Source organism: Borostomias antarcticus, assembly GCF_949987555.1.
Source record: "Borostomias antarcticus genome assembly, chromosome: 1".
NCBI classification, from domain to species: Eukaryota; Metazoa; Chordata; class Actinopteri; order Stomiiformes; family Stomiidae; genus Borostomias; species Borostomias antarcticus.
The window spans coordinates 33330529-33358028 of NC_140234.1; the positions used below are offsets into that span (position 1 = coordinate 33330529).

Below are 27500 nucleotides of genomic sequence, written 5' to 3' on the forward strand. Positions count from 1 at the left end.
ATTTACGTTTATATTTGTCTGGGGACAGGAGGGCCCAGCTAAGACCCGCTCAGCAGCGGAACACACGCCTGCAGCAAGGCCGTGGGTCGTCTCTTTAATAAAACTTTAAAGGCCAGGTTCGGAATTTAGCAATATAAGCCATGTTATAAGGTTATTTACGATCATATACAACGTCCGATATCAAAGTTTCATCAAACAGTGCACTCTTGAGATATAGCCCGTCACCACTAACACACTCAATGGATCCATAGGTGCATAGACAAAATCCCTCAAAAACACCATAAGCTCTCGTTTTCAAAGACAGGAAACTCACCGAGTGGTCACTGGCATTGATGTTCTGACCAAAAAATCGCCACATGCTTCCGATGGGGTTTTATTTTATCTGTGCTCTAATTCAAGAGCAACTGACTCATGTTCACGAAGCACACCAACGTGCTCGGGTCAGCTGCACTCTCCAGTGAAGTGCTCAAAACACGGCAGAGTACCTGGATGTAGTTCACTGTAAAATAACTACAACTTCAAATAAATGAAAAGTACCTTTTAGAAACCCCACATTATTGCAATGGAAGTTGATATAGTTAGAATTTTATTATTATATCACTTTTAGTATATTTTTATATGGTTTTGGTGTCTATCCAAAATGGTATGTGTTGTTGTTAATTGATTTTTAATTATTTCATTTTCTCCCATGCAGAAGATGGTGGCTGCGAACCCATAGTTTTACGAATGGCGTACTTGTACGCCTTGGCTCCCTATTAACACTCCAATCCCAGCGCTCTGTAGGTCAAACCTGCAGGTTTGTGGAGAGCATTTTGACGAAAACGATTTTACTAGCGATAACATGATCTGAACCTGGCACTTGCTAACTTTGCACAGTGTACAACATGGAATTTAACAAACTCCCCCTTTCTCTTTAAAGAAAAACACAGTAAAAAAAAAGGATTCTTCTGGACTAAAGTGAATTATTAAAGTTGAAAAATAACATTTTACACAAAGTATCCCAAATGAACAGATGGACAAAAAAGACTCAGATCATCATCGTCAAAGACAAATATAGGAGTATAAAATGGTTAGTGCATACTATAGTGGGAGAAATCGCCTCATTTATCTCATGTTCTTTACATCCTGTCAGAGAACACTTTTGCATGAGTTACAGAGCCAAATGAACAATGGATCACAGAGCACAACTAAACACAACAAACAACAGTAAACATGCATTCAGGAAACATAAGAATGCATTAGCATAATCTCAAACGCCCTCCTGTCCTAGGAGGATGAGAGTTTCAAGCTAAGCGAGTCTAATTTGCTGAGCTTCAGGAGAATCACTTCTCTACCTCCTCCTTCTCCTCCTACTTTTTCTCTTCCTTCCTCTTCTCCTTTCTCTGTCCTTCGCTCTGCTGTGTTCTGGGCTGGGCTCGCGGCGGTGGTCTTTACTGCGCTCACGGCTTCGTTGTCGGTGACATTTGCGACGAGAACCATGTCCGTCCCTGGAACTGATTGTGACAGTGGCGAGACTCAGTGGACAGAGGCCGTGTGTCCCTTTGGGGGTTGCGTTTGGTCTCTCCAAGCTTCCTGCCCGGCTGAGGAAGTTTTCACTGTGTACTTTTCCAGGTTCATTATCTGTGTAACTACTAGTCCACTTCACGAGTTGTGGCTGAGTGTGTCTGTGATGGGTCAGATTGATGAGTATCACCTCCAGACTGAATTGATATGTGAGAGGGCTAACTGCTCTCCTCAGCATCAAGGGCTTCATCATTTGTAGGTACCTCTTCCCCACTTTCGCTCTCACTGTCCTTATCCATTGGTGTCTCTTCTTCACCCTCGACCTCAGTGTCATAGTCAGTGTCATAGTCTTTCTCATTAGTGCTTTCTCTAGTACTTGGTCGACTTTATTTGTTGGTTTGTTTGTTTGGTTGGTTGGTTTGGATCTAGAGCAACCCCAAAAGTTTGCCACGCTACTCCTCCCACAGTTCTAACGGCACACACACGAGTCATATGTCAAATCGACCGGCTTCATCGGGAATCATGTGCTTCATTGCTAAGCAATATCTTTGATAGTTTAATTCATATTAATTTCTTTGTGAATTAAAATTCCCCATTGACTTGAATGGGAATAGGGAAAATCTCAAAATATTTGTATCTCGGAAACCTTAAGGCCTACAGTTAGCAAACTTGGTAGAGAGGTTAACAGTCAAGAGTCCTATTCGGGGGAAAATAATTACACTGATGGGCCTCACAGTGGCGCTATAACAGCCCACTTTACCTTTTGGTCTGTAACTCTTGAACCATAGGTTGTAAAATCAAAATGTCTTCTAATTTTCTTTTTCACAGGATTCCTTGTTAAAATCAAAGCCATTGTAGGGTTTAATGTAACCCAGAGGAAGAACTACAAGTGCATGCACACAACATCCAACACACACATGCACACACTCAACACACACACACACACACACACACACACACACACACACACCCAACACTAAGTAATAATGATGACAGAATGGGCAACCACACTTGCAATTTCCCCAAATTGCACATTTCTAGTTCTCATTCAGTTCAGCTTCTGGTAGCGTGGTATGATTTTCAGTCCCGTCCATTTGATTGACACTTTCTCCCAGCATTGCTTGCGGACCATATCCCTTTTGAAGCCTGGATTGATGTACCCGAACACAGGTGCCCCAAGCCTGACAAATATCACCACACCACCTTGACTGTTGACCACACCTCGGCCTTTCTCTGTCATCTGGGGTCCTCTGACCTCTTTTGTTCACACAGTAATGTCCTGAAGTGCCACTGGTTGCTTGAACATTATGACTTAGTCATTTTCAGTGTCCAAAACTGCACCAGCTATTTTCAGTGAAGTTTTGCTTAAAAGCAATGTGATATGTGCTGAGACAACTTATGTTTCAATTCGACATTTCTTCTTTCCTGTCGTGGCTGGAATTTACACTTTCTTTGTAGAGTAAACAACTGTCCCATCGCCAAACTTGAATGGTCTTGAATGGTCTTGAATGGCCTTGAATGGTCTTGAATGTTCTTGAATGGTCTTGAATGTTCTTCAACGGTCTTGCACTCTTTATGTCTTTCGTTTCCGTTAGTTCACTGTGTTAGTCCACTTATGTAATGATCAAGCCACTTTTCTTCACACACCGTTCCAGTGCAAGCTGTGTCAAAGGATTCTTCCATGAGGATCTCCAGCTGTTTGCAGATTTGATTTTCTATCTTGCTTGCCGGTAAATCACGTGTAGTAGGCAATCAGAATCTCCACTCAATAGCAGTTCACCCCCCCCCCCCCCCCCCCCCGTGGTTAATTATCAGCAAATATTCTCTTCAAAGCAGACATGTTCTCAAATGAGAGGCTTGGAAAAGCGGAAATCGCCAACAGTTTGTCTTTACCATTAAGTCCAGCAGTATCTAGTAGCTTAAAAGCTAGCACAGCATCTGGAAGCTCCATTTCAAATGTACGTACTGTTGAACCGATGTTCAAACTCAACAATGTAATCACCCATGGAAACGGCCTCTTCCCTTGTGATCGGATCAAACCCTGTTTACACCTCATATGGGCCCATCTCTTTGCTCTTTTAAAAACACAGAACCCAAATTAGCTAGAAGTGTAGTGATTCCATCATCTTTGTTCAAATCCTTTGCAGGGATTTCCAGTGCGCTGTCCCTCACTTTTCCCGTTAGTGATAAGGCAACCGCCAAGCCTCCAGCCTCCAAATATCAACCTAATTTTTCCAACTTTCTTAATACTTCTTCTCATCAAACGCCGGTGAGACTTTGTAATTGGCAGCGGCCATCCTCTGCTACCAATGATAATCCAATAACTCCAACGACAGCTGTACGCATTTAATGCTTTGCTCAACACAACGGCCGCCTCTAGCTGCACTTCCATTCAACTGATCACATGTGCGCATTGCGTAACCTGGCACTTGCTAACTTTGCACATGCACGTATACAACATGGAAATCAACCCTGGGCAGGATCCCGCCCCTTCCTCTGGGACTCCTCTCCCTGGGCAGAGCAGCCTGACGCACACGTCAACCACCCTCAGGGTTGTGGATAGAAGGGGTACAGCTACAACCAGTGTAGAAGGACAGTAAAGGCTAGTTCCCATAAATGCAGAGGACATTTAGGGTTAAGGTTTAGGGTTACAGTAGGTTTAGGGTTAAGGTTAGGCTTAGGTACAGTATAGGGTTGGGTTGGGGTTGGGGTATGACCGGTCTCTGCATTTATGGGAACTACAGTAGCCTTCTACGCAGGCCGTAGCTGTACCCCATCTAGCCACATTCTGTCAGCCAAGTTAGAAGGAGGTGGAGCAGCCTGCCGTACACAAGAACCTCTGTCAGCCAGGCTCCGAGATGGCTCTGTGATCGGCACGCACTCACAAGAGCATATTAACACCTCCAGCAGCTCCATTTCCCCAGGGCTACGCCAAGAGACGGATGGCCGTTTAACCTCCCCGCATGCTGATCGACCTCAGCTGTCAGCTATCGATTATCAATACGTTGAATAAGAAAAAACTAAAGAAGCTTTTCAGAATCAGAATGTCTTTATTGCCATGCAGTTGTTCAATGTACTACTGCTTTGGGTCATGGTGCATTACATGGAGACAACATTAGACAGGATGCAGGGACGAGACAGGACAGTGCAAAGACAGGACAGTGCAAAGGGTGAGTACAAAATGCTAGTGCAAAAAAGGATACGCTAAGAAAAAACTACATAAAAAAGTAGTTCAGTCAGTGTTGTGTGTATGCAGAGTGTAATGTGTGTGTGTATGTGTATATGTGTGTGTGTGGCGTGATATGTGAGTGCGGTATTTGTAATAACTGATGGATAGTATTCTTGCGAAATGAGTCTAAAATGAGATTTTAAATCAGGAGGCGCTTAGTATCCATGACTTCCTCTCTGCTCCATTAATAAAAAGCAGACAGACTGACCTATTAGGTAATCCTGGGGATTTGGATGGAAATGGGCTGTTAAGTCTGAGCTTCTTGCACATCAGTGCACCGCTCTGTCAGTGGCGATGAGTCGGCGCTTTCTCTGCAGCTCACTGAGGAGAATAGCTTCAGCATACAATGAGGTGCCAGTCACAAGCCTTTCAGACCCACAGGGCTTTATGTCTCTGTCTGTCCATGGAACCATGTTCCCTTCACACCTGTAGATAAGTGAAAACTGAGTTTTCTAACCCTGAGATTCAATGCAATTTAATCTTGAGGTTAGCAAACTCAAGAGTTTTCACTAAACCCGCTTTCTGGAACACCCCCCAGTCTGCCTGTCTACTCAGACTGCGAGGAATCTGAGTGTGACCTTCAATGACCAACTGTCGTTCTCAGCACATATCACATCCGTCACACGCTCCTGCAGGTTCCTGCTCTACAACATCAAGAGGATTTGTTCTTTCCTCACTGACGAAACGGTGCAGGTGCTCATCCCCCTTGTCATCTCCCGCCTGGACTCCTGCAACTCTCTCCTTGCTGGGGCACCGGCGTCAGCCATTAAACCCCTGGAACTTGTCCAGAAAACTGCCGCTTGCCTGGTGTTCAACCACCTCAAGTTCTCCCACACAACTTCCCTTCTCCGCTCTCTACAATGGCTCCCTATAGCGGCTTGCATCCAGTTTAACTGTGGTACTAGTCTACAGGGCAATGAAAGGAACAGTCTCATCCTACCTCTAGGCCATGGTCAAGCCCTACACCCCCTCCTGACATGACCACTATGCCCTGCTACCTCGGGGTGACTGGTTGCCCCATTACTCCGAGGCCCCTACGGTCGATTGACACGGTCACAGCTCTTTTCTGTCCTGGCCCCGCAGTGGTGGAATGAACTGCCCACTGACCATCCTCACTCTTAAGCACCTATTGTATTTTTAGTTTGCTACTCTTGCACTTTGGCTTCAGCACTAGATTATGCTCTTAATCTCTTGTTTAGAAAGAAAATGCATGTGCGGGTTCTGGTGAGTAGTAGTACACTGACTCCCTATGTTAAACCAGTCCCTCCAGAAAAACGCGATTATGCGATCGCATAATTCATTGCATAATCAGGCAAAAGGCGCAGATTATGCAAGGGTCACATAATTTTAGAAAGAGTGCATTTTCACTGCGATAACCACTGAACTCCGCGCAAAAAACGTGGAATATGCGGGGCTCGCTTGATTTCATACTTCCCGCATTTTTCTGCTTCAAGTTTTAATGTTTTTCACCTCGTTTGTAGGGTTGCCACCTTCAATGGGGAAAAATAAGGGACACCTTGCCAGCAGTCCCATGCTCACGGAACACAATCAAGCAGGGGTCTGGTGGTCCTCCCCCATGAGATTATGAGTGTCAGACATCTCATTTCCTGCATTCTAGTGAATTGCACCAATTTATGTTTAATGCATCAAGTTCAAAGTCCTCTGCTATTCTCATCATGAATGAAGGAAATAAATAGCCAATAAGAGTAGGCTAAAGCACAGCTGCATCGACTATATTAAGATCAAAACAATAAACATCAGATCATAGGCATGGGCAAAATGTTTGGTCTGATGAACTTGGAAATAGCAAATGACCTGGACGACCACAGAGACCAGACATCGGGGGTTGTTTATAAGTTCCAGGGCTGCCTTTTAAGGCTGCCTTCAATCATGACGCCGGTCTATACCATACCTGGTCTAGGCGCTCTCGCATAGGCTATGGTTTTGTTATTTCTCGTATCATTCCAAGCATGTGAAGACGTACAGTAGTGTAGGCTATATGCATTAGAGTGGGGTGTGCACGAAAATACAGGACAGGTTCTTACATTTTTTGCATATTCTCGCAATATTCCCAAGTTCCCGCAACTTCAGAAAATCCCCGCATTTTCATCGCATAAAATCACATAAAAACCCAGCATATTCCATTGCATAATCAAGGATTTTTGACTGCATAATCAAGGATTTTTGCCCGCGTTTTTCTGGTGGGTCTGTTAAACGCAATTATTGTAAGTTGCTTTGGATAAAAGTGTCAGCTAAATGACTCTAATGTAATGTCATGTCATGTAATGTAGGCTAAAGCTGCTCTATTTACTGTGTATGTTAGTCAGTTAATGGGGATTGTCCACAACACTATAAACTAATGAAGTAAAGTAACTTGCTAAATATTTTATCCTTGTAGAGTGGAAATATGAAATTTCGTATTATTTCCACTCGTGTTTTATAACTAGCTGGTTCTGGTTAGCTTGTTCTCTAACTATCTGTCTGGGAGAAAGCAGGCCATTGTGGCTAATGGTGTTAGGTCCAGCTCTCTTGTGATTGGTAAAGGCGTTCCGCAGGGGTCCATCTCAGGTCCACTTCTATTTAATAATATTGTCCCCCCTCTCCGCATTGTACAGTGACATCCATTATTATGCTGATGATTGTTTTGTATAGTTTTGCCCCCACTTCTGCATCGGCCGCTGCAAGCCTGCAGACTGGCTTTGATGCATTCCAGCAGTCTTTTTTTTTATCACAAGCTTGTCCTAAACCCTGACAAGACTAAATGGATGCTGTTCTCACGGTCCCCTACAGTACGTTCGACAATTCATACAGTATTCATACACTCCAAGGCAAGAAAATTGAAATTGTTAACTCAAATAAATATCTTGGCATTTGGCAGCACTCTTTTCAGACCCATGTAGAACACTTTACCAAAAAGCTGAGGAGAAAAATTGGCTTCCTATACAGGAATAGGGCTTGCTTTTCATTCTTCACTAGAAAGTCAATTGTGCAATTACTGATAATGTCTGTTTTTGATTATGGTGATGTTGTGTATGAACATGCCTCAGCCGCCGTGTTGAAGCCACTTGATGCGGTGAATCATAGTGCTCTGCGCTTTGTAACTGGTGATGGGTTTCTTACACACCGTTGTATTTATTATGAAAGGTTGGGCTGGCCCTCTTTTACGATTCGCAGAGAGCAACACTGTCTTCTGTGTATTTCTAATGTCCTCTGTGGCAATCTCCCTATGTATCTGTCCTCACTCCTAAGTACTAATGATTCAAACTATCAAACATGCTCGCAGTCACACATCAGACTGAAACACTATTCACACGTGTGAATAGTGAATCAGGAAAGCCTGCTTTCTCCTTCTACACACCTGATGAACGCAACAGGCTCCAGACTCACTAAAACTGGACCGGTTGATTTTCATAGAGTCATTACCTTCTTACAAGTATACTGTAAGAGGGCGTCCTTGTAAATGAGAGCTTGCTCTCAAGGGCCTTCCCTGCATAAATAAAGGTTAATTTTTTTAATTATTATTTTTTAATGAAAAACTATCTTAAGTGAATGACACAAATGAGTAACAACAGGCTAATGACTTCATGGAGCCATGTTTCAATATAGGCCTAGTTTTGTTGAGAATGAAGGACACAGCATCCAGAATGCATCACTCTGCTGGCCATCGTGCCAAACTGCGGCGCCAATCTCGGTGTCTCATGCTGCGCGGAGAATGTTTTTTTTTTTTTCGCCTGACCGCTCGACCAAAACAAATCTGTGATTGACCAACACCCAAGGACCAAGCGGTGGATCACGGGGAGGCGACAGGGCAGGAGGAGGCTGGGACGGTTACAGGTGCAGCTCAGCTCCGCAGAGACGTTGTGCTTTACGCAGCGACACGGGGACTCAATGCCTTAGGTTTAATGTGCTTTTTTTACTGGCTTCTTTGCCGTCTTCACACCCTGAAGGTCTGTTTACAAGGTCCTTTAGTGCAGGTAATGGCCATCCTGCGGCAGGATTCAGGGGTGTCTATAATAAGGCTTCCCCCCTGCTGGCTGTAATTGCATCTTCATCACGTTAAAGGTTCCTCCTCTGTTCTAAGAGAACCGATGTCTCCCAGGCTCCTTCTGTGCGTGTGCTATAGGCACAGTTTGCCTCCCAGTGTCAAACCTCTGAGCTGAAGTAGGCGGGCAGGCCTGATCTTTCATCTCTTTCCTCCAAATGAGATGCCGTGAACAGGCGAGATTTGCATGAATTAGCAGCCCTTCTGCTAGTCGGCATATAAGAGACTTATTAGGTCGTTTTTCAGTTTTACATTTCGGTTGATGATAGAGTAACGCAGGGCAACACCCATAAAGACTGCAATTTTATTTCCACTCTGACAGACCCGGAGATGCTAATGCAGTGGTTTGAAAATATAGCAAACACATTTCCTAAATAAGTCGTTAGTACATGTGTTAATGCTTCGTACTAGGCTTTTATCCCAGATTCCTGTCCAAACCTGCTTTATGTTTACATGCACAATTGATCATGCATAATGTTTCCGCAGTTTGCGTGTGTGTGTGTTCGTGCGTGTGTGTCTGTGTGTTGTAGAAGACCCCAAGTAGCCCTGAATTAAATGTCTCTAATTGATATGTTGCACGTGAAATGAAGGGGTCATTTGCATAATTCCATCAAGACGTTCTCTGTAATTAGTAGGAGGGAGGGATTTTTCTTTAAGGGTTTTAAAGCTTGACTTATGCTTTGTGACTGAAAAGGTCAACTCTATTGAATTTATAACAATAACAAAATAGGCACTGAACAAGCTGTAATTTACTTATTAATAGTGGCCAACTTCATTCCTGTCCCCCATGGACTGATGTGAACAGGTTTGACTAATCACACAGGGATACATGGCTCTTGTTCACTTCACACGTGCCTTACTGTAGCCTGGAAGCCAGACTTCCTCACAAAAATTCTGGACTTCTAGATGCCCAGAACGATGTCAGTGGGCGGGAATACTTGCCTTGACAAACTCCTTCAGCCAGCGTAACAAAACCTTTGCCAAATTCAATCAGTGGCTGCCTTCCCACTGGAGTTAGAATAGCAGAGGGCGGGGCACAATAGCATTTACAACACTCTCCCCGATTGGCCCGTTTATTTTGTCATTTCTGGAAATTGTCGTGGACTGATCTGTGTGGAGCTGAATGTGTGAGCCAGGCTAACCTTACTATGCCTCAGTCAGAACTGCATAGTTGAAAAAGAGGTGATTCACAAGTAGAACTGCCAGAATTTGTAATTTCTCACAGTACTGTCCTCGTCACCCCGTTCTGACCTGATGGAGTGTGGTAGGTTCTGTCCCAGCTCCAGCAGTACTGTAGCTACAACACGCCCAGACCAACGCCGCCATTGAAGCTCACGTCTTCTTCTTCTTCTTCCTCTCTGGTGACCACTGATGGGGAGCGCCCTCGGCCATACGTCATCGTCGGAGATATGTCACACGCTGGTGCGGGCAGAGGGCGCTGGGTTTAGGACAAACAGAAAAGTAGCATACTGACGTGTGGTGCCCTGCATCGGCGTGGCCCCCGGAACCGTTCTCCCCCATGAGGCAGAGGCCAACTATACAACATGCACATTAAATCAACATCTTGCAATATTTACCAAAGTGTCAGGGAGGGTGGGGGGTGCTTTTACTGCCCATCACCTTTGGGGATATTTAGAGAGCTCTCAGCTCATTACAGATGCAGCCAAGCACATTTTAATTAAATCTGACGTGTTGCAGCTCCTATAGAAAGCTCAAATTGGATTTTTGCCTGCTTTTCACCCCTCCTCATGGCACAAAGGGAGGAATTTACTAAAGGAGGAAGAGGCAGAGAGAAGAATCGCTCTGCTAGGGCCGCCACCATCCATGTCCTTTCTTTGTAATAGACTTATTAGATTTGTATTGTCAGAAGGGATTTCCCCTTATGAGGTCTAGGAATTTCTTTACAACCGTCATCAGACAAGGCAGCAGAGCGTGGCCGCTTCTCCCTGACACTAACTCCTGGATTTGTCTTCTCTTCAACCCTGTGGCCTTGTCCCGTCCACCCCCTCGTCTTCCCTGTCCCTCCTGTCCACCCCCCGTTCCCTCTCTCTGTCCACCCCCCCCCCCCCCTCTCTCTTTCTCTCCTCTCCTCTCCCACAGAGATGTGTGCAGCGGACTGTGGCGGCCACGGCATCTGCGTGTCGGGGACCTGCCGCTGCGACGAGGGCTGGACGGGCGCCGGGTGTGACCAGAGGGCGTGTCACCCGCGCTGTCACGAGCACGGCACCTGCAAGGACGGGAGATGTGAATGCAGCCCCGGCTGGAACGGAGAGCACTGCACCATCGGTAGGGGGTGGGGAGGGGTGGGAGCGGGGGGGGGGGGGGGGGCATGGTCTGTCTGTCTGTCTGTCTGGAGTGTTGGGTGCGTGGGCAGGTGGGTCCAGTGACGGCATAGCGCAGGAAAGCATGCTTAATTGAATTTGTGCAACTCGGCATAGCATGAACAGGTTTGCTGAAGGATATGAGGCCTGACTTCATGCATTTTAATGTGGGAATGTGCTACGGTGTCCTTTCTTTATACTCATCCTCCCCCCCGGCCGCTCTCTCTCTCCCGCCTCTTGATTTCCTGTCCTAGGAGGGAAAAGGTCAGACACATGAATGACATTTTGGGGGGCAGTCAGCTGAATACAGGCAATGCTGTTGATTTTTTTTTTTACTTCAAATATGTTTTGTAGTCTGTATATTTCACTGTAAAAATGTTAGCAAATCCTTGACAAGATCTAATAACTTATGCAGGGTACTCTGCGACTATTCTTTGTTCACTAAACAGTGTTTTTGTAAGTACCAGTGCTTTGATTCTGTAGCGTGAGCCACTAGTTCAGCTACTTTAGCAGTGATTTCCCGATCGGCGGTACATGGGAAGCCCAAACCAAGCAGCAGCAGCTCTCCTACGTTCCAGAGCCATGCTGCTAACGCCTCATGGGCTCACCCTCCAGCCTGAAAACCCTCAGGCTCCGAAGCCCTCTGGCCATAAAAGCCCTGAAGCCTTATCCTTGCAGCCGGCCACAGGTCAGAGAGGAGGGCACGCCGCAGGATGGAAACAGTGCACCATGAGGGCAGAGGGACGAGCATTACAGTATCAGACTGACAGAAGTCAAACTCCTGCTGACCTCAGTGTTGTCTGCAAACACGCAGCTTTAGCACTGAGACAAGCTCAGTCTCAACAGGCAGAAATGGGCTGATGCTACGATATTCTGGGCAAATGATTTGGCTACTTTGAGTTGAGCTAGTTGGGTTAGGATATTTTTATTTATTTATTTCACTGCGGAATGATTTCAGTCATTGATAGTTGTGAAGTGGCCCTTTTGACGCACAAAACACTTGAAGTGAAGTAATTTCACACCGGCGGTCGGACTAATTGGAACTTGGAACTGTACAGTAGGGAGAGTTCTCTTTACAATGGGATTTCGTTGGAGCTGCTCTGGTAGAGTCGGGCCATCTCTAGAATGTCATGTCCGGTTCAGTGAGAGGTCCAGCTGTGGAACGCCTGCTTCCCCAGAGTGTCTGTCTGATTTTCTGTCTGTTTACCATCAAATGTTGCCCCCCCCCCTCGCTCCTCATCCTCCTCTGTGCTCCTCTCCTCTCCGTCGTCACTCTCCCGCGTCTAAAGAACGAGCCTGTCGCCCCTCCGCAGCCCAGACAGGTGCCGCAGGCGCTTCTTTGTTTCCATCACTGTTTACAACCGCAACATCACACACCCTGCTTATCATTCAGCGGGGCGCGCAGCCGCCCGGGCCAGGGAGAGAGGAAGTAACGAGACAATGGCCGTCCGCTCCCCCCCCCCTTCACCACAGACAGCGTACCGATGAAAAGACGTTTGTTACGCCCACAGACCTGAGTGAATGGGGAAAGGGGACAAAAGTGAGAATCCCGGCCATTTAGGTGCAAACCATATTCAAACCAGGGAGGTTTGTCTCACGGAGCCCAGGCACATCTTAGAGCAGAGCTAGGGCCAGCCCAGAGCCCAGAGCCCAGAGCTTAGTCAGTGAATGTTTAATATGCTCCTCCTCCATTATTGACAGGCCTTTTATAAGTGCCATATTGAGATACACACTCCCTCCACTAGAATATCCCTCACCATCAGCCATTACGGAGCCAAAGATCCCCATTTGAACCGATGGTCTTCACTGACGGCCCCTGTGCCAGCTCCAAAGTGGCCAGTAGTAGGAGGTCTGACTCTGCCTGACCCCTGGGAGAGTGACCGATGGTCCTGTTGTCTGTAGACAGGTGAGGTCTTCCCAGATTAAAAGCTTTTTCTGCCCAACATTTTGACCCCCCCTGTCAAACCGATATTGCTTGAGAGATTAAAGGGTTGTAATGCGTGCATCGATCTCTTGTTGCTGTACAGTGTACAGTATGTGCTGTGAAATTCTCCCTCGAGATATTCTGCTGGTCCTTGCACTTGGTAAATGGGGGCAAAATAAAATATTCTTTGCTGAGCATATGTCTCTCTCTCTCTCTCTCTCTCTCTCTCTATCTCTCTCTCACGCCCCCTGCCTGCCTGGCTCTAGGCTTGTGTGTGTGTGTGTGTGTGTGTGTGCGTGTGTGTGTGTCGTGTTGCTCGTAAAAGCATGTTGTTTGTTTCACTACCGCACCTCTTCTGCCATGCCTCCTGTAGTGTAAACTAACCCCCTGCCTTACTGTGTGGTCCCGGACGTGTTCCAAACCTCCCTCACCTGTCCTGTCTTTTATCTCCCCCCAAGCTCACTATCTGGATAAGGTAGTGAAAGGTATGACATTCCTCCTTCCTTCTGTCTTGACCTTCCATCCATGTCCACCCATCCTAAATACACCCGGCGTTCACAGAACAACCCCCCCCCCCTCCCCCACCCCCACCCCCAGGACCTACCCCTCCCACACATCCATGTACGCCGACGCCCCGCTCCTCAAATCCGCTACGAACCCCCGTCGTCACAGCCGCTGGCTGGCCGTCACCTTTTTTTTTCGCCACACGGCAAATCTCCACTTAGCACTTTTACACATAGCCGGCGAATCGGGCGCGCGTCGCTCCTGTGAGGTGCGGGGTTCCGGGCTCACTGTGTAGCCATGCTGTCTGGGTCAGGGGCGTGGTCTGGGTCAGGGCCGTGGTCTGGGTCAGGGCTGAGCGGAGGTGCCCGGTTGGTGCTGAGGCAGCGTTCTGTCCTTTAATTAAAAGAGCTCATGCTCTGGTTGGTGCAGCGCAAGCAGGGGGATGGAGGCCAAGCAGCAGCCCTCTGTCTCTCCTTCCCTCTCTTTTCCTGTCCCTCTCTCTCTCCCTCCGCCTCCCACTCTCTCCCTCCCTCTCTCCCTCCATGACCCTTCCTCTCTCTCCCTCTTTCCCTCCCTCCATCTCCCTCCCTCCCTCGTTCCTTTCCTCTCTCCCTCCATCTGCTTCCATCTCTCCCCCCCCTCTCCCTCCCTCTCTCCCTCCCTCTCTCCCTCCACCCCCCCCTCTCCCTTCCTCTCTCCCTCCATCTCTCCCTCCCTCTCTCCCTCCCTCTCTCCCCCCCTCTCTCCCTCCATCTCCCCCCCTCTCCCTCCCTCTCTCCCTTCCTCTCTCCCTCCCTGTCTCCCTCCACCCCCCCTCTCCCTCCCTCTCTCCCTCCCTCTCTCCCTCCCCCTCTCCCTCCATCTCCCTTCCTCTCTCTCTCTCCCTCTATCCCTCCCTCCATCTCTCTTTCTCCCTCGTTCCCTTCCTCTCTCTCTCTCTCCCTCTCCGTCTCTCTCTGTCCCTAGTAATAGACCGCCCGTGGTGGTCCCAGCGGTCCCGTGGTGGTCCCAGCGGTCCCGTGGTGGTCCCAGCGGTCCCGTGGTGGTCCCAGCGGTCCCGGCAGCGCTTGTGGACGGGCATGTGGAGCCGTCTCATCAGACCCGGCCGTCCTCCATGTGGGCCCTGCTCTGAAAGGCCTGCCAATTAAGAAGCTGCCAACAGAGAGCAGAATCCTGATTTATTCATCCTCGTAATAAGCATCCGGAACTGACTAATCCTTGCTTCCCCTGTCAGTCCAGATAGAGTTGTTCGTCCAGTCGATCTATTAAGAGGCGGTGTCCTGGTCTAAACCCATCACCCGTCGAGAAATAGGCTCGATATTCAGAAAGGTCGCTCTTCAACAGTTGAAACCTCTGTCCTTTGGGGAGCAAATAGAAATTAAACCGTTTTAAACACAGCCTACGGTACCATCTGGAATACACACAGTTTCTTAGAGATCTGTATCCACCTACAACTACAGTATTTCCCTTATTTTTTATTGCTTTAGAAAAAAACACAATCACACAATCACAAAATCACATTTAGTGTAGTAGAGTAGTTTAGCTCTTGCAATGTATCGGGTAATGTGAGAAGCATCACTGGAGCATTGTTACTGTATTGTTGTGGCAGTCAGGAAGATATTTATTTCTGATCAATATCCAATCATCTGCCTGAAAAGCGATGTTTGCTCTGTCATAAAACGCCGTTCATCTGCCAGTATTCCTCTCTCACCGTCTCCGTTCCTCTATCTGTCTCTCACTCCCACCACTTCCATGTACATCCTTCTCTCTCCTGTATTCCCTCCATCCCGTCTCTCTCCCACTCACCCCCCACCCCTCTCTCTCTCTCTCTCCCTCGCTCTCTCTCTCTTCTCTCTCATCTCCCTCCTATCCCTCTCTTTCATTCTCTCTCTCTCCCTCGCTCTCTCTCTCTCTTCTCTCTCATCTCCCTCCTCTCTCTCTTTCTCTCTCTCTCTCCCTCGCTCTCTCTCTTCTCTCTGATCTCCCTCCTATCCCTCTTTCGTTCTCTCTCTCTCTCTGTCTCTCTCTCTCTCCCTCACTCTCTCTCTCTTCTCTCTCATCTCCCTCCTATCCCTCTCTTTCGTTCTCTCTCTCTCCCTCTCTCTGTCTCTCTCTCTCTCTCCTCCTCTCTCTCTGATATAAGAGCTCCTGGGCAGCCTCCTCGGTCTGCGCCGGACTAAGTGGGTCAGGGTGTGGGCGTGTCCTCCAGCAGTGCGCCGGGCGCTCCCGGGGGCGGAGCCTCCGGATGGCACGGCGGCGGGTGAGCGAGCGCCGGAGGCAGAGAGGTGTCCGTACCGGCCCGGGGGCGGCGGTGGAGTCCGGCCGAGAGAGGCGGGCCTTATCCACAGCGACCGTCTCCGTGTGTGCCGTACGCACCGTCTAACGACAAGACACGCTCTGTCTGAGGAAATCATCTTATCGATCTGCCGGGAGCAGTCTCGAGTGAGAGCTAACTGAGAGAGGGAGCCGCAATAGAGGGCGGGGCCGGGGGCGGGGCAGGGGGGGGGGGTAACAATGTCCCACCTGAGAGACAGACTGGGCTTTTCTGATTCATTCCGGCGATACTGACAAATACAGTACGTGTACAGAATCTCGTGTGTGGTTCTGAGGCGCTGTTAGAGAGGATGTGAGCAGGAACGGAGACACGCAAACCTCTCTGATGATTTCATGACGAGCGCATGGCGGGTACAGGAGCCCCGGTCAGGAGCCCCGGTCAGAAGCCCGGTCAGGAGCCCCGGTCAGGAGCCCGGTCCGCTGGAGTAAAGAGCCTGTAGTGATCCTGAAGATCCCTCTTATCTGATTCTTCTTCTGGGGGGATCTGAGAAGCTCCATGGGTGGTGCATCAAATTAATCAACTTTGAGCTCTGGACCGTTTCCCCCGTATTGCCACCCCTGTATCATGTACATGACGGTTAAGCACCCCTGGTGTTGAAGCTGGAGAAATAGTGTCTAAAGACGTCTACCCCTGGCGTTGGAGCTTGAGAAATAGCCTCTATAAAACGTCTTCCATTTTTGTTATTGTTCTAGCAATCTCTTTGCTTTTATGTAGAAGAGACTTTGACATTCTTTCCAACCTCTCTGTCTCTGTCTGTCTCACTCTCTCTCTCTCTCTCTCTCTCTCTCTGTGAATGTGTCCTTGTGTGTCTTCAGAGGGCTGCCCTGGGTTGTGCAATGGCAACGGCAGGTGCACTCTGGGTAACAGCGGCTGGTACTGCGTGTGTCAGCTGGGATGGAGGGGCACTGGCTGTGACACCTCCATGGAGACAGCCTGCAGCGATGGCAAGGACAACGATGGAGGTAAAAGAAAAGAAAAAAATATAAATAATTATATATTTCTTATTTTTTGTATATATTTTTTTTAAATCCACCACCAGCATGATCCCACTGTGACACAGCATCCATTTGCGGCGTTAGCCGTGCATGCTCTGACTTCAAATGAGGAACAGCAATAAGTAGCCTCTTTTGTTTTTCTCCCTCTACGTGCTATGTGGAATACTAAACTACTGTAGACCGGCGGGGGTTTGAAGCGGCCTCTCGGCCGGAGAGAGAGAGCCGGGCCCCCAGCCCCTCAGCCCCTGGACGCTGGCCGGCTCTATCAGAGAGGCAAGCTCGGGGGCATCAGCATGGGCTGGCCCTGGGGGTGGACGACCCCCTGCCTGTCCCTCTAGCCAGCCCCGGGCAGACCAGGGCACACAGCCCTCCACGGGCGAGAGGGCCGCCACCCCCCAACCCCCTCCCAGCTCAGCGTACGTGACCGCCACAGCTCCAGCCCTGCCTAGGAACTAGCTTCCCTTATTAAAGTGGTGGGCTGTTTGTCTCCCAGAAACACCACCCTCACCGCGGCAGGGACAGGGAAGCTAGCAGGGAATTGACTGACTGGTGACAGCGGTGGGCGGTTTATTTTTATCGCCCATCTGGCCAGCTGGGCCCCTGGAAGCAGAGTGCAGGCAGTCAGATGACCCACTTCGGCGGAGTAAAGTGCAGCGCAGGCGCGGCGGCGAACCCACTCCTGAATTATTTCAGCTAAATTACCGAGCCGTGAGCCGGGGCGTCGAGATGTTTCTCCAAAAAAAAAAAACAGACGGAGGTGTCTGCTCAAACTGTGCGAGAGATCGACCATTTGAAATGAATAATTTCTCACTTGCTGAGATGTGAATTAAGTAGCTGCAGCTCCTGGCAAAGTTTCTTTATGTGTCCTTAGTATAAAGGGAAGTTTGTGTGTGTGTGTGTGTGTGTGTGTGTGTGTGTGTGTGTGTGTGTGTGTGTGTGTGTGTGTGTGTGTGTGTGTGTGTGACCTGGGCAGATGGGCTGGTGGACTGTATGGACCCCGACTGCTGTCTGCAGGCCACCTGCCACACCACGTCCCTGTGTGTGGGCTCGCCCGACCCTCTGGACATCATCCAGGAGACGCAGATGTCCTCCACGCAGAGCAACCTGCAGTCCTTCTACGACCGCGTCCGCTTCCTGGTGGGCCGCGACAGCACCCACGTCATCCCTGGGCCCAACCCCTTCGACGGCAGGTGAGTAGCTAAGAGGGGGGGGGGGGGGGGGGGGGGGGGGCGGTGGCGATAGTCTATGCTCCAGTGGAAGGTCTGAGATGGGCAGTGAGGGGTGTGATGGGTAGTTAGAGCAGGGATGAATAGGGACGAGAGTGCTCCTTGCCATGGGAGGCGTCTCATCTTCCTGTACAGTATATTTTTGATTATTTGCACTGTAAACCACCTGGGGCCCGGTCCCTGGGGCGCGACCCCAGCCTGGCAACCCGAGAGGCCCTCGCATCGGCAGGGCGGCCGAGCCCCGTATCGCCCCCCTCTGCCTCTCCCTGCTTTCATCTGTAGTTGCTGGTGAGAGCCTGCGTCACCGCATTAGCATGCCTGGCGCCTATTTCAGTATATCTGTCCCTTAACCCAGCCTCGAAAAACAGACACACAAGCCTCGGTCATATAAACAATGCTAGATCTGAACGATCTTGGAGTTCCTTTGTTGTCTTTTATAGGAGGCATCAAAAAAAGCATGTTGTCTTTGTAAACCAGGATGGTGCTGCGTGGTGTTTCATTTTTTATGTCCCTTCCTTAAGGCAAAGGCATAATAAGCCACCGAGGTTCTACTTTCGCCGATCACTATTTTTAGTCCAGCAGAGCCGATGCTTTGTTCCTGAAGCAGAAGTTGGTGTTTAGAGGTGCCTCTGCTCAAGTGAGATCATTTCCTATTCTGTAATTTTCAACACCATGTTTCAGAGCTGGTTGTTTGTTAAGTGGTACAGGAGCTGTGGGCTAGAGAGCCTTTTCTTTGTCTGGCTTTCTCCGACGTCACCTGCATATAGAATCCCATTGTCTAGGGTCTTTTCTTTTGATAATTCCAGACAATTCTACCTTCCTCCTCTAAGACCTGCGGTTTGAAATAACACTCCACTTTAACCACAATGCCCTATTTAAGCTGTCCAAGGTTAACACCCAGTTTCCAATTAGTAAATGTCAAGATGTTTCAAGAATGTGTCCCTTTGCTCAAAGGTAACAGTGCAGTTTGTATTATTGTACAGTAGTGTTGTGCTTGCGATATGTCTTTGTGACATTTTACTGGAATTCAAGAGCCACTCATTGTGTCACAGTTCTGCTTTAATGGACAAAGAGCAAGAGAGACAAATAGAGAGGGAGAGAGAGATACAGAGATAGATAGAGATACAGAGAGAGATGGAGATACAGAGAGAGAAATAGATAGAGAGAGAGATACAGAGAGATATACAGAGATACTGTAGATAGAGGGATAGAGACACAGAGAGAGATACAGTACAGAGAGAAAGAGAGAGAGATACAGAGAGAGAGTTATCTCTTTCCCAAGAAAATGCACCCATGAATAAGTAAACATTAGAATCCTGGGACGAGCTGCGAGATCCCAGACCTCGACTCACCTAAAAATACCAGCAGTGATCTATTATTCATGCCTGGTATTCATTCCCCGCCCCCCACCAGATATGAGCGCTTCTGACAGGGGCCTCTGGGCCGCGGCCGAGCCCCGCAGACACGCTCAGTAGCGCCTCCCTGATATGTCCACACCCCGGTCACCTGATCATCTCCCTATTGATCCCCCGAAGCCACTTCCTCCTGCTAGCAGGCATGTCAGAGTGCACTTCCTCCTGCTAGCAGGCATGTCAGAGTACTCTTCCTGATGTCTCCCACCGCAAAAAAAATAAAAAATCTGCAGAGGTGCCAGCGCATGAAGCTCACAGCTCCCCGCCGCCGCGCACAGCGCCGCGAGGCCCCGGGTCCACGGGGCCCCGGGCCCCCAACACGCTCCAGCAGCTGACCAGAATAGCAAACAGGGGCTTTGCGCGTGTAGAACATACAGTACGGCCACGAGGGCGCAAAGCCGCGCACCTCAAAGCCGCGCACCTCAAAGCCGTGCACCTCAAAGCCGGGCACCTGTGCTTTTATTCCCACGCAACTGTGAGCCTGTAATTAGCGTTGGAGCGTTAGCGCTGTTTACCTCCTCTGAGAGCGCGCCTTTTTCCGTGGGTGCACGGCTTCTTAATTGGGGCGGCAGAAGATGCAGACGCTCTGCTATTTAGCGGGAGGGGAACGGGGAGGGCAGACAGGCACGAGGAGAGAGGAGAGGAGAGGAGGGGGGGCTGAGCTGAGTGAGTGAAGTAAGTGGACATGTTTATTTGCCCTCCATTACAGTGTGTAATCAAGTCATTTGCGTGTGTAATGATGTTGGCATTGCATTCCGGGCTAATGGAACCCTTTATCATCCTTGCTTAATGATGGGCCCTCCATGCATCAAACATATACGTTGGTTTGTTCCCCATGTGATTCAGTACAGGTTTTACTGAAAATCACTGGGGTAATTTGTGAATTTTTCCCGGAGGATTTTTTTTTTCTTCTCGGTATCAGTGGAGGATCATGGGTACTGTAGTTTTTTTTTCTTCTTCTTCTCAGTACCAGAATGTTTTCCCGCCACTGGATGTATCTGCCGGCCTGGATTGTGGGGAAGCAGATGTTGGAGGTGGTGCCCAAGCCCCTTCTGGCTTCCCCAATCCCTGCTGCACTGCTGAAAGATGTCTCTGGAGGCCTCCCTACCCTTATGAAACAAAAATATATTATGATATATTGGAAAATATAATGTAATATATCAAACAATACATTTCCATATACTAGTGGTTATATTTTCCAACATACTGCAATATATGAAAAGCGGCAATTCTTTGTACTAAACGATACATTATGTATGTATCATATATTATTCTGCATATTTCCTCCATATATTTTACATACTATAGTATATTGACAGTTAAAATATAGGGGAATATATTTTCTTTTCATAAGGGTAGCCTCCCTTCTCGGCTCAGCTCCCTCTCTCCTCCATCTTCCACCTCAATATTCAAATGGTTTGTCATGACGGCGAGGAACCGGGGGCCCACGGGGGGGAGACGGACATGGTTCCGCCACAGCTCCTGGTCCTGAGGAGAACAGAGCGTAACCTGAAACGAGCGCCGAGCGGGACCGGTGAAGCGGGCCGTTCTGGCCGGCAGCCGTTAGCTCAGCCGCTCTGTCTGTGGTCATGCGGCGGCCGGATGTGGTGTGGCGTCTAGAGGGACACAGAGCAGCATGGTCCTGCTGGTTTAGAGATCAGTGGTGTGCCGGTCCATCCTTCTTGTTTACAGATCAGTGGTGTGCAGGTCCATCCTTCTTGTTTAGAGATAGTGGTGTGCAGGTCCATCCTGCTTGTTTACAGATCAGTGGTGTGCAGGTCCATCCTGCTTGTTTACAGATCAGTGGTGTGCAGGTCCATCCTGCTTGTTTACAGATCAGTGGTGTGCAGATCCATCCTTCTTGTTTACAGATCAGTGATGTGCAGGTCCATCCTTCTTGTTTACAGATCAGTGGTGTGCAGGTCCATCCTTCTTGTTTACAGATCAGTGGTGTGCAGGTCCATCCTTCTTGTTTACAGATCAGTGGTGTGCAGGTCCATCCTTCTTGTTTATAGATCAGTGGTGTGCAGGTCCATCCTTCTTGTTTAGAGATCAGTGGTGTGCAGGTCCATCCTTCTTGCTAGAGATCAGTGGTGTGCAGGTCCATCCTTCTTGTTTAGAGATCAGTGGTGTGCCGGTCCATCCTTCTTGTTTACAGATCAGTGGTGTGCAGGTCCATCCTTCTTGTTTACAGATCAGTGGTGTGCAGGTCCATCCTTCTTGTTTAGAGATCAGTGGTGTGCCGGTCCATCCTTCTTGTTTAGAGATCAGTGGTGTGCCGGTCCATCCTGCTTGTTTAGAGATCAGTGGTGTGCAGGTCCATCCTTCTTGTTTAGAGTGCAGCAGTGTGCAGTGCAAGGTCCTGTGAAGGGGATGAGCAGCCCTCATTAGCATAAAGCTGGCGTCCTGGGGCCGGGATATTGTGGGTGAACGATCTTGCCTCTAGTAAGGACAAGTTGAGGGCAGCCTCTTACACGGCTGTGTTAATTGTTTCCAGTATGTGGCAATGCTTAAGACCCAAACGCATTAAAAATAGCCCAAGTCTAATTAAACACTGGCAGCAAAGCCGTTGTTTAGGGACCGGTTCCTGCAAGCTACCGTAGAACCTCTGTCCAGGCGTCCAGACCGCGCCTCGTTATTGACAGGGGGGCAGGACTTGACAAGAGTAGCGCGGCACAGAAGAGTCTCAAGTCGTCAGTTCAGCAAGATTAGGGGGCAGGGAATTTGGACGGGTCCCATCTATCGATCGGTGGAGGCCGATGATCAGATGTAATTTATGCAGGTTCTGGAGGGCCCGTCAGACTGCGGATCTGTCTGGGTCTTGATAACCAGCGAAGCAGATCTACCCCGATCTGCATACTACTAATTCTCTCTCTGGGAAGTTTTAATAGGATATATGAATCTTCTTTGTAATTAGGGTTAAAGGAGGTGAAACGTCCCTGTCTTGTTGAGCTCTCATTATACTGCTCAGGGTGAAGGAGCCCACGGAGACTTCTAGAAGCCGCTGGTGTGTGTTGGAGTATTTTTGTTGTTATTTGCATATTTTCTCACATTACTCTCCAACTTGTATGTGTTGAATAATTCATGGCTGTGGTTAAAGGGCGAGGAGAGAGCACTCTACTGTATAGTGGTGTGTGTAGGTGACAGGCTCGTTCCACGGTCCCTTGCTCATCTCCGTGTCCCTGTCCCCCTACCCAGCCACGCCTGTGTCATCCGTGGACAAGTGGTGACCTCGGACGGAACGCCCCTGGTTGGAGTCAACATCAGCTTCGTCAACAACCCAGCCTACGGTTACACAATCACCAGACAGGACGGCAGGTGGGATCTCCTCACTCTACACACACACACACACACACACAGACACACACACACACACACACTCGCTAGGGGACTAGTGCCCCTCACGAAGACCTTGTGGCGAGGCAGGGCCCTCTGTCAGTATCATGTCCCAGGAGTAGCCGGCCTTTCTCCCAGTACCTACATCAGTCACTGCCATCCTAACAGCCTGCATCCCTCTTGCTGGTTTGATCTCAATCAGTCGCTCTGCCCCTCCATCTCCGTGTGTAGAGTGCTCCATCTCACCCTCTCTCACAAAATCTCTCTCATCCTCGACTCATCTCGCACCACTCTCATCTCATCTGCACTCCAGTGTTTCAGCCTCTCCTGAGACAATTCCCTCCTCAATCCCCTCTCCCCGTATTTCAGTGCCTCTCCTCCTCTCCTCCTCTCCTCTCCTCCTCTCCTCCCCTCCTTTCCTATTCTGCCCTCCAAAGGCAAAACGTCAGTAATTACATTTTTGGACAAAGGTCAAATCAGCCATCATGGTCAAAGGTCAAATCATCCATAATGGGTTTTGAACATATGAATTACCTCATGGATACATGTACAACTAGTGCAATATCATATACAGTACAATATGATATACATATAACCCATTTGGCTGGCCAGTTAAAAGGTTTTTTTGGCGTAGCTACTGTATTTTGCCTTTGTAGGGCATTATCCCCTCACCTTACCTCTCCTCTCCTCACCCCTCTCCTCCCCTCTTCTCCTCTCTCCTCTCATCCCTCCCCCTCTCCTTCCCTCCTCTTCTCCGCTCCTATCCTCCTCTCTCCTCTCCTCTCTTCTCATCTCCTCTCCCTTCCTCTCCTCTCCTTCCCCCCCCCCTAAACCCTCCTCTCCGCCCCTCCTCCTCCCCATCTGTCTTCTCCTCCTCTCTCCTCCTCTCCTCTCTACAGCTCCCTGTCTAACACTTACTCCTTGGCCCCTCTCCTCTCCCACACATTGCTTTGCCTCTCTCTCTCTCTCTCTCTCTCTCTCTCTTTCTCTCTCTCTCTCTGTCTCTCTCTCTTTCTCTCTATGTCTCTCTCTCTCTCTATGTCTATCTCTCTCTGTCTCTCTCTCTCTGTCTCTCTCTCTGTCTCTCTCTCTCTCTCTCTCATTCCCTCCCGGCATATCTGTAAACACGGCTCCATCTCCCAGGTTTCCCTGTAAACACAGTCAGGCTCTTGCTAGTCCCCGGCAATCACTGTGGACCGGCTCAGTGCAGCGTGAAATCAAAAGTGCACCTGTTCACCTGTTCAGCTGTTCAGCCACTTAGAAATGGGAAAGCTGTCTCAACTCATCTTTACGATATGTACTTTATTGTCCAAGGGGCTTAGGCTTTTGAAATTACCTCGTCATTAACTGAGGAACTTTTCTAGGTGGAACAAGAGTTGTTTGAGTCCCTGGCCTGACAGCTAGACTAGCCTAGCCACGGTGAGACAGGTACCACGGACCTGCTCCACTTTCATCCCTACACTTCATTTAGGAGGAAGACATGCTGCCCTGGGCCCAGCTTAGCCAGAGCTGCGTCACCCGCACTCACCTTCCTTTATCTGTTTGTCTTTGAGGAGGCAGGCGTAGGACCGGCCGCTGAGCTCCATGATGAATATACAACGGCCAGCGCAGAGCAGTGACTGTTAATCATTTGGTATGAGGAGCAGTGTGTACACTGGCAGGGTTAACCCTCTAAGCATGATGCATCCCCCCAGGGCTAAGCCAGGGAGGCTGGCATGGGTAGCTTAATACGGTTTGTCACATGGCTTAAGGCTGTTGTCATGATTGATAGTGGCCAGCGAATCCCCTCATCGATTGGCCATGCAGCATGGGGTTATCTGTCCAGGAGGGTTTGGGCGTGTGTGGAGTGGGCTTGGGGGGATGGGAAGCAGGTTGACTGGGGATCAGCACGGGTACTGACTGGGGCACTATTACTGTATCACAATCACCACTATCACATTCACCATTATCACATTCACCATTATCACTCTCACCATTATAACATTTTGATCATTATCATATTCACCATTATCACTCTCACCATTATCACATTCACCATATTCACCTCCACCATTATCACATTCACCATTATAACATGTTGACCATTATCACATCCACCATTATCACTCTCATCATTATCACATTCACCATTATCACATTCATCATTATCACTTTCACCATTATCATATTCACCATTATTGTATTCACCATTATCACTTTCACCATTATCACATTCACCATTGTCACTTTTACCATTATCACTTTCACCATTATCACATTCACCATTATCACATTCACCATTATCACTTTCACCAATATCACTTTCACCATTATCACATTCACCATTATCACATTCACCATTATCACTTTCACCATTATCACATTCACTATTATCACATTCGCCATTATCACTATCACCATTATCACATTCATCATTATAACATTTTGACCATTATCACATTCACCATTATCATATTCACCACTATCACTCTCACCACTATCACAGGCAGGAAACTAACCCCTCTCTCCTTCACACCCAGCCCAGCCAAGGGTACACCACCAAAGGCGGAACAAACCTTTATTTACTGCCTCAGCCAATCAGAGTCCAGAGCTCCAGAGGGGCAGGTAATCTTTTTATAGCAGCCCTGTCCATTAGGGAATGCTCTTAAATAAGGGCCACAGAGCAGAGAAGTGCTGATTTATAATCATTTGGAGGACCAGGCCCCTAGCGGAGGTGTGGGTCAGTCCCTGAAGGCCTGCGGCTGATTGGCTGCTAATAGGCTGTGGTGCGGTGCAGGTGTCCACATGCTAATATCACCAGACTTTTACCAGGCATTTACAAAGAGCCCGTTAGACCAGACCGGGCTCGACCAGGCCAGACTAAACCAGTCCAGACTAGACCAGACCAAATCGGGCCAGACCAGACCGGACCCGGCAGGAGGGAGAAAGGGAGAAGCAGAGGGAGGGGGGGGGGGAGGGAGGATGAAGCAGGTCATTTATGCAGCAGCAGATGTGATTGCATCGCAGGGCTTTTAGACCGATGCGTGAGTGGACAAATCTGGGGGATCGATAGAGAATCGGCTTCCTCCATTTCGTTGCACAAACCTACTGCCGGCCTGCCCGAGCCCCCTGCAGTGCACAAGCAGGGGACGAAAACACACATCATACTCTCGGACTGTTCTGTTTGTACAGTCAAAGGAAATCCGCTCAGCCTGTGACAGTAATTTATAAAGGTGCATCTGGTTCTGTAGTTCTTGACTGCTCCATCATCACTGTTCCTCTGGAGATAAAACACAACTTAGTCAAGCTGTTTTTTTTTGTCTTTCATTCGGAGCGACGTGAATTCATTACTCCTTTGTGCAGAAGCAGAAATTAATTATTAATTAAATGCAATATGAAATGCGACATGGTTTATTGAATCCCTGATACATGGCAGATTACAACTACAGCTATTGTAATAAGGGTTGATATTTGTGTGTGTGCTAACTGAAGAAATGTGTTGTTTTTAATTTTAATGTTTCATTTTTGAAAGTTAATTCTTAACTCCCACGCTGCCTTGCTCTTGTCACAGTTTCGACCTGGTGACCAACGGGGGCGTGGCCATCGCCCTGCGCTTCGAGCGCGCCCCATTCATCACGCAGGAGCACACGCTGTGGCTGCCGTGGGGACGCTTCTTCGTCATGGACACCATCGTCATGCGCCACGAGGGGAACGACATCCCCGGCTGTGACCTCAGCAGCTTCGCCAGGCCCAGCCCCGTGGTCAGCCCCGCCCCCCTCACTGCCTTCGCTGGCTCCTGCTCCGAGAGGGGGACCATCGTCCCCGAAATCCAGGTGACCCCTGCCCTCCACCTCCATGCCCCCCCCCCACCCCTCAGAATGATCCATGTGTCCTGTCAGAGCAGGAGCTACTGCCCCCCCACTCTAAACAGCATTCATCAGCTGGTACAGTAATAACGACGGCAGGCCAGTGATTCTATCTCTCCCCTGTAATTGGTCTGCTGAACGCGTCTCGTTTACAGTGGGCATTGTTGTCCTGTGTCTGCTGCAGAGCCATGGTGATTGCAGCGGTCACATTTTGAATGTAATCTCAGGTCGAGGTCACTGGTAGTGGGACTTTAAAAGACGCCGCATTCCTTTTCCTTCATGATAGTGGGTTCCGTGTAGTCACTTGTTTGTGTGTGTGTGTGTGTGTGTGTGTGTGTGGTTGAGTACTGTGTGTTTTGTGTGTGTGTGTGTGTGTGTGTGTGTGTGTGTGTGTGTGGTTGTGTACTGTACATTGTGTGTGCAGGTGTGTGTGTGTGTGTGTGGTTGTGTGTATATGTAGGTGTGTGTGTGTGTGTGTGGTTGTCTACTGGGTTTGTGTGTGTGTGTGTGTGTGTTTGTGTGTGTGTGCCTCTGTAATTACTTTGTCTCCTATTTGGCTTTGTACAGTTCATGTTACAGTATCAGTGAATGCTTTGTTCAGAGGAGGCTCCTCTAGCGGCGCACGCCTCCAGACCCTCCAAAGGAAGGCAGCCAATTAACACTGAGCCCTGCCGCAGGTTCGCGGCCAACAGTCAAACAGACGCGAGGGCAGCCTCTCAAGACTTAGAACAGTACACCACACGTCCTAACAGACCAGCCCCCACCAAGACCAAGAGCAGCGTTTCCTTCATAGAGCCAGGCTGCTCGCACAGACGTCGGGTGACGACA

General features: G+C 48.9%; 1 protein-coding gene across 1 annotated transcript in view; it reads left to right on the top strand.

The window, feature by feature from the left end:
* Positions 1–27500, top strand: part of tenm4 (teneurin transmembrane protein 4) — a gene marked incomplete at both ends in the record, with an annotated part of 134059 nt that overhangs the window by 58979 nt on the left and 47580 nt on the right. The window contains 5 exons of the mRNA XM_084441538.1: positions 10875–11060; positions 16674–16820; positions 17827–18043; positions 22690–22809; positions 26378–26639. Coding sequence (XP_084297664.1) covers positions 10875–11060; positions 16674–16820; positions 17827–18043; positions 22690–22809; positions 26378–26639 — 932 coding nt within the window. The remainder of the gene's footprint in view (positions 1–10874; positions 11061–16673; positions 16821–17826; positions 18044–22689; positions 22810–26377; positions 26640–27500) is intronic.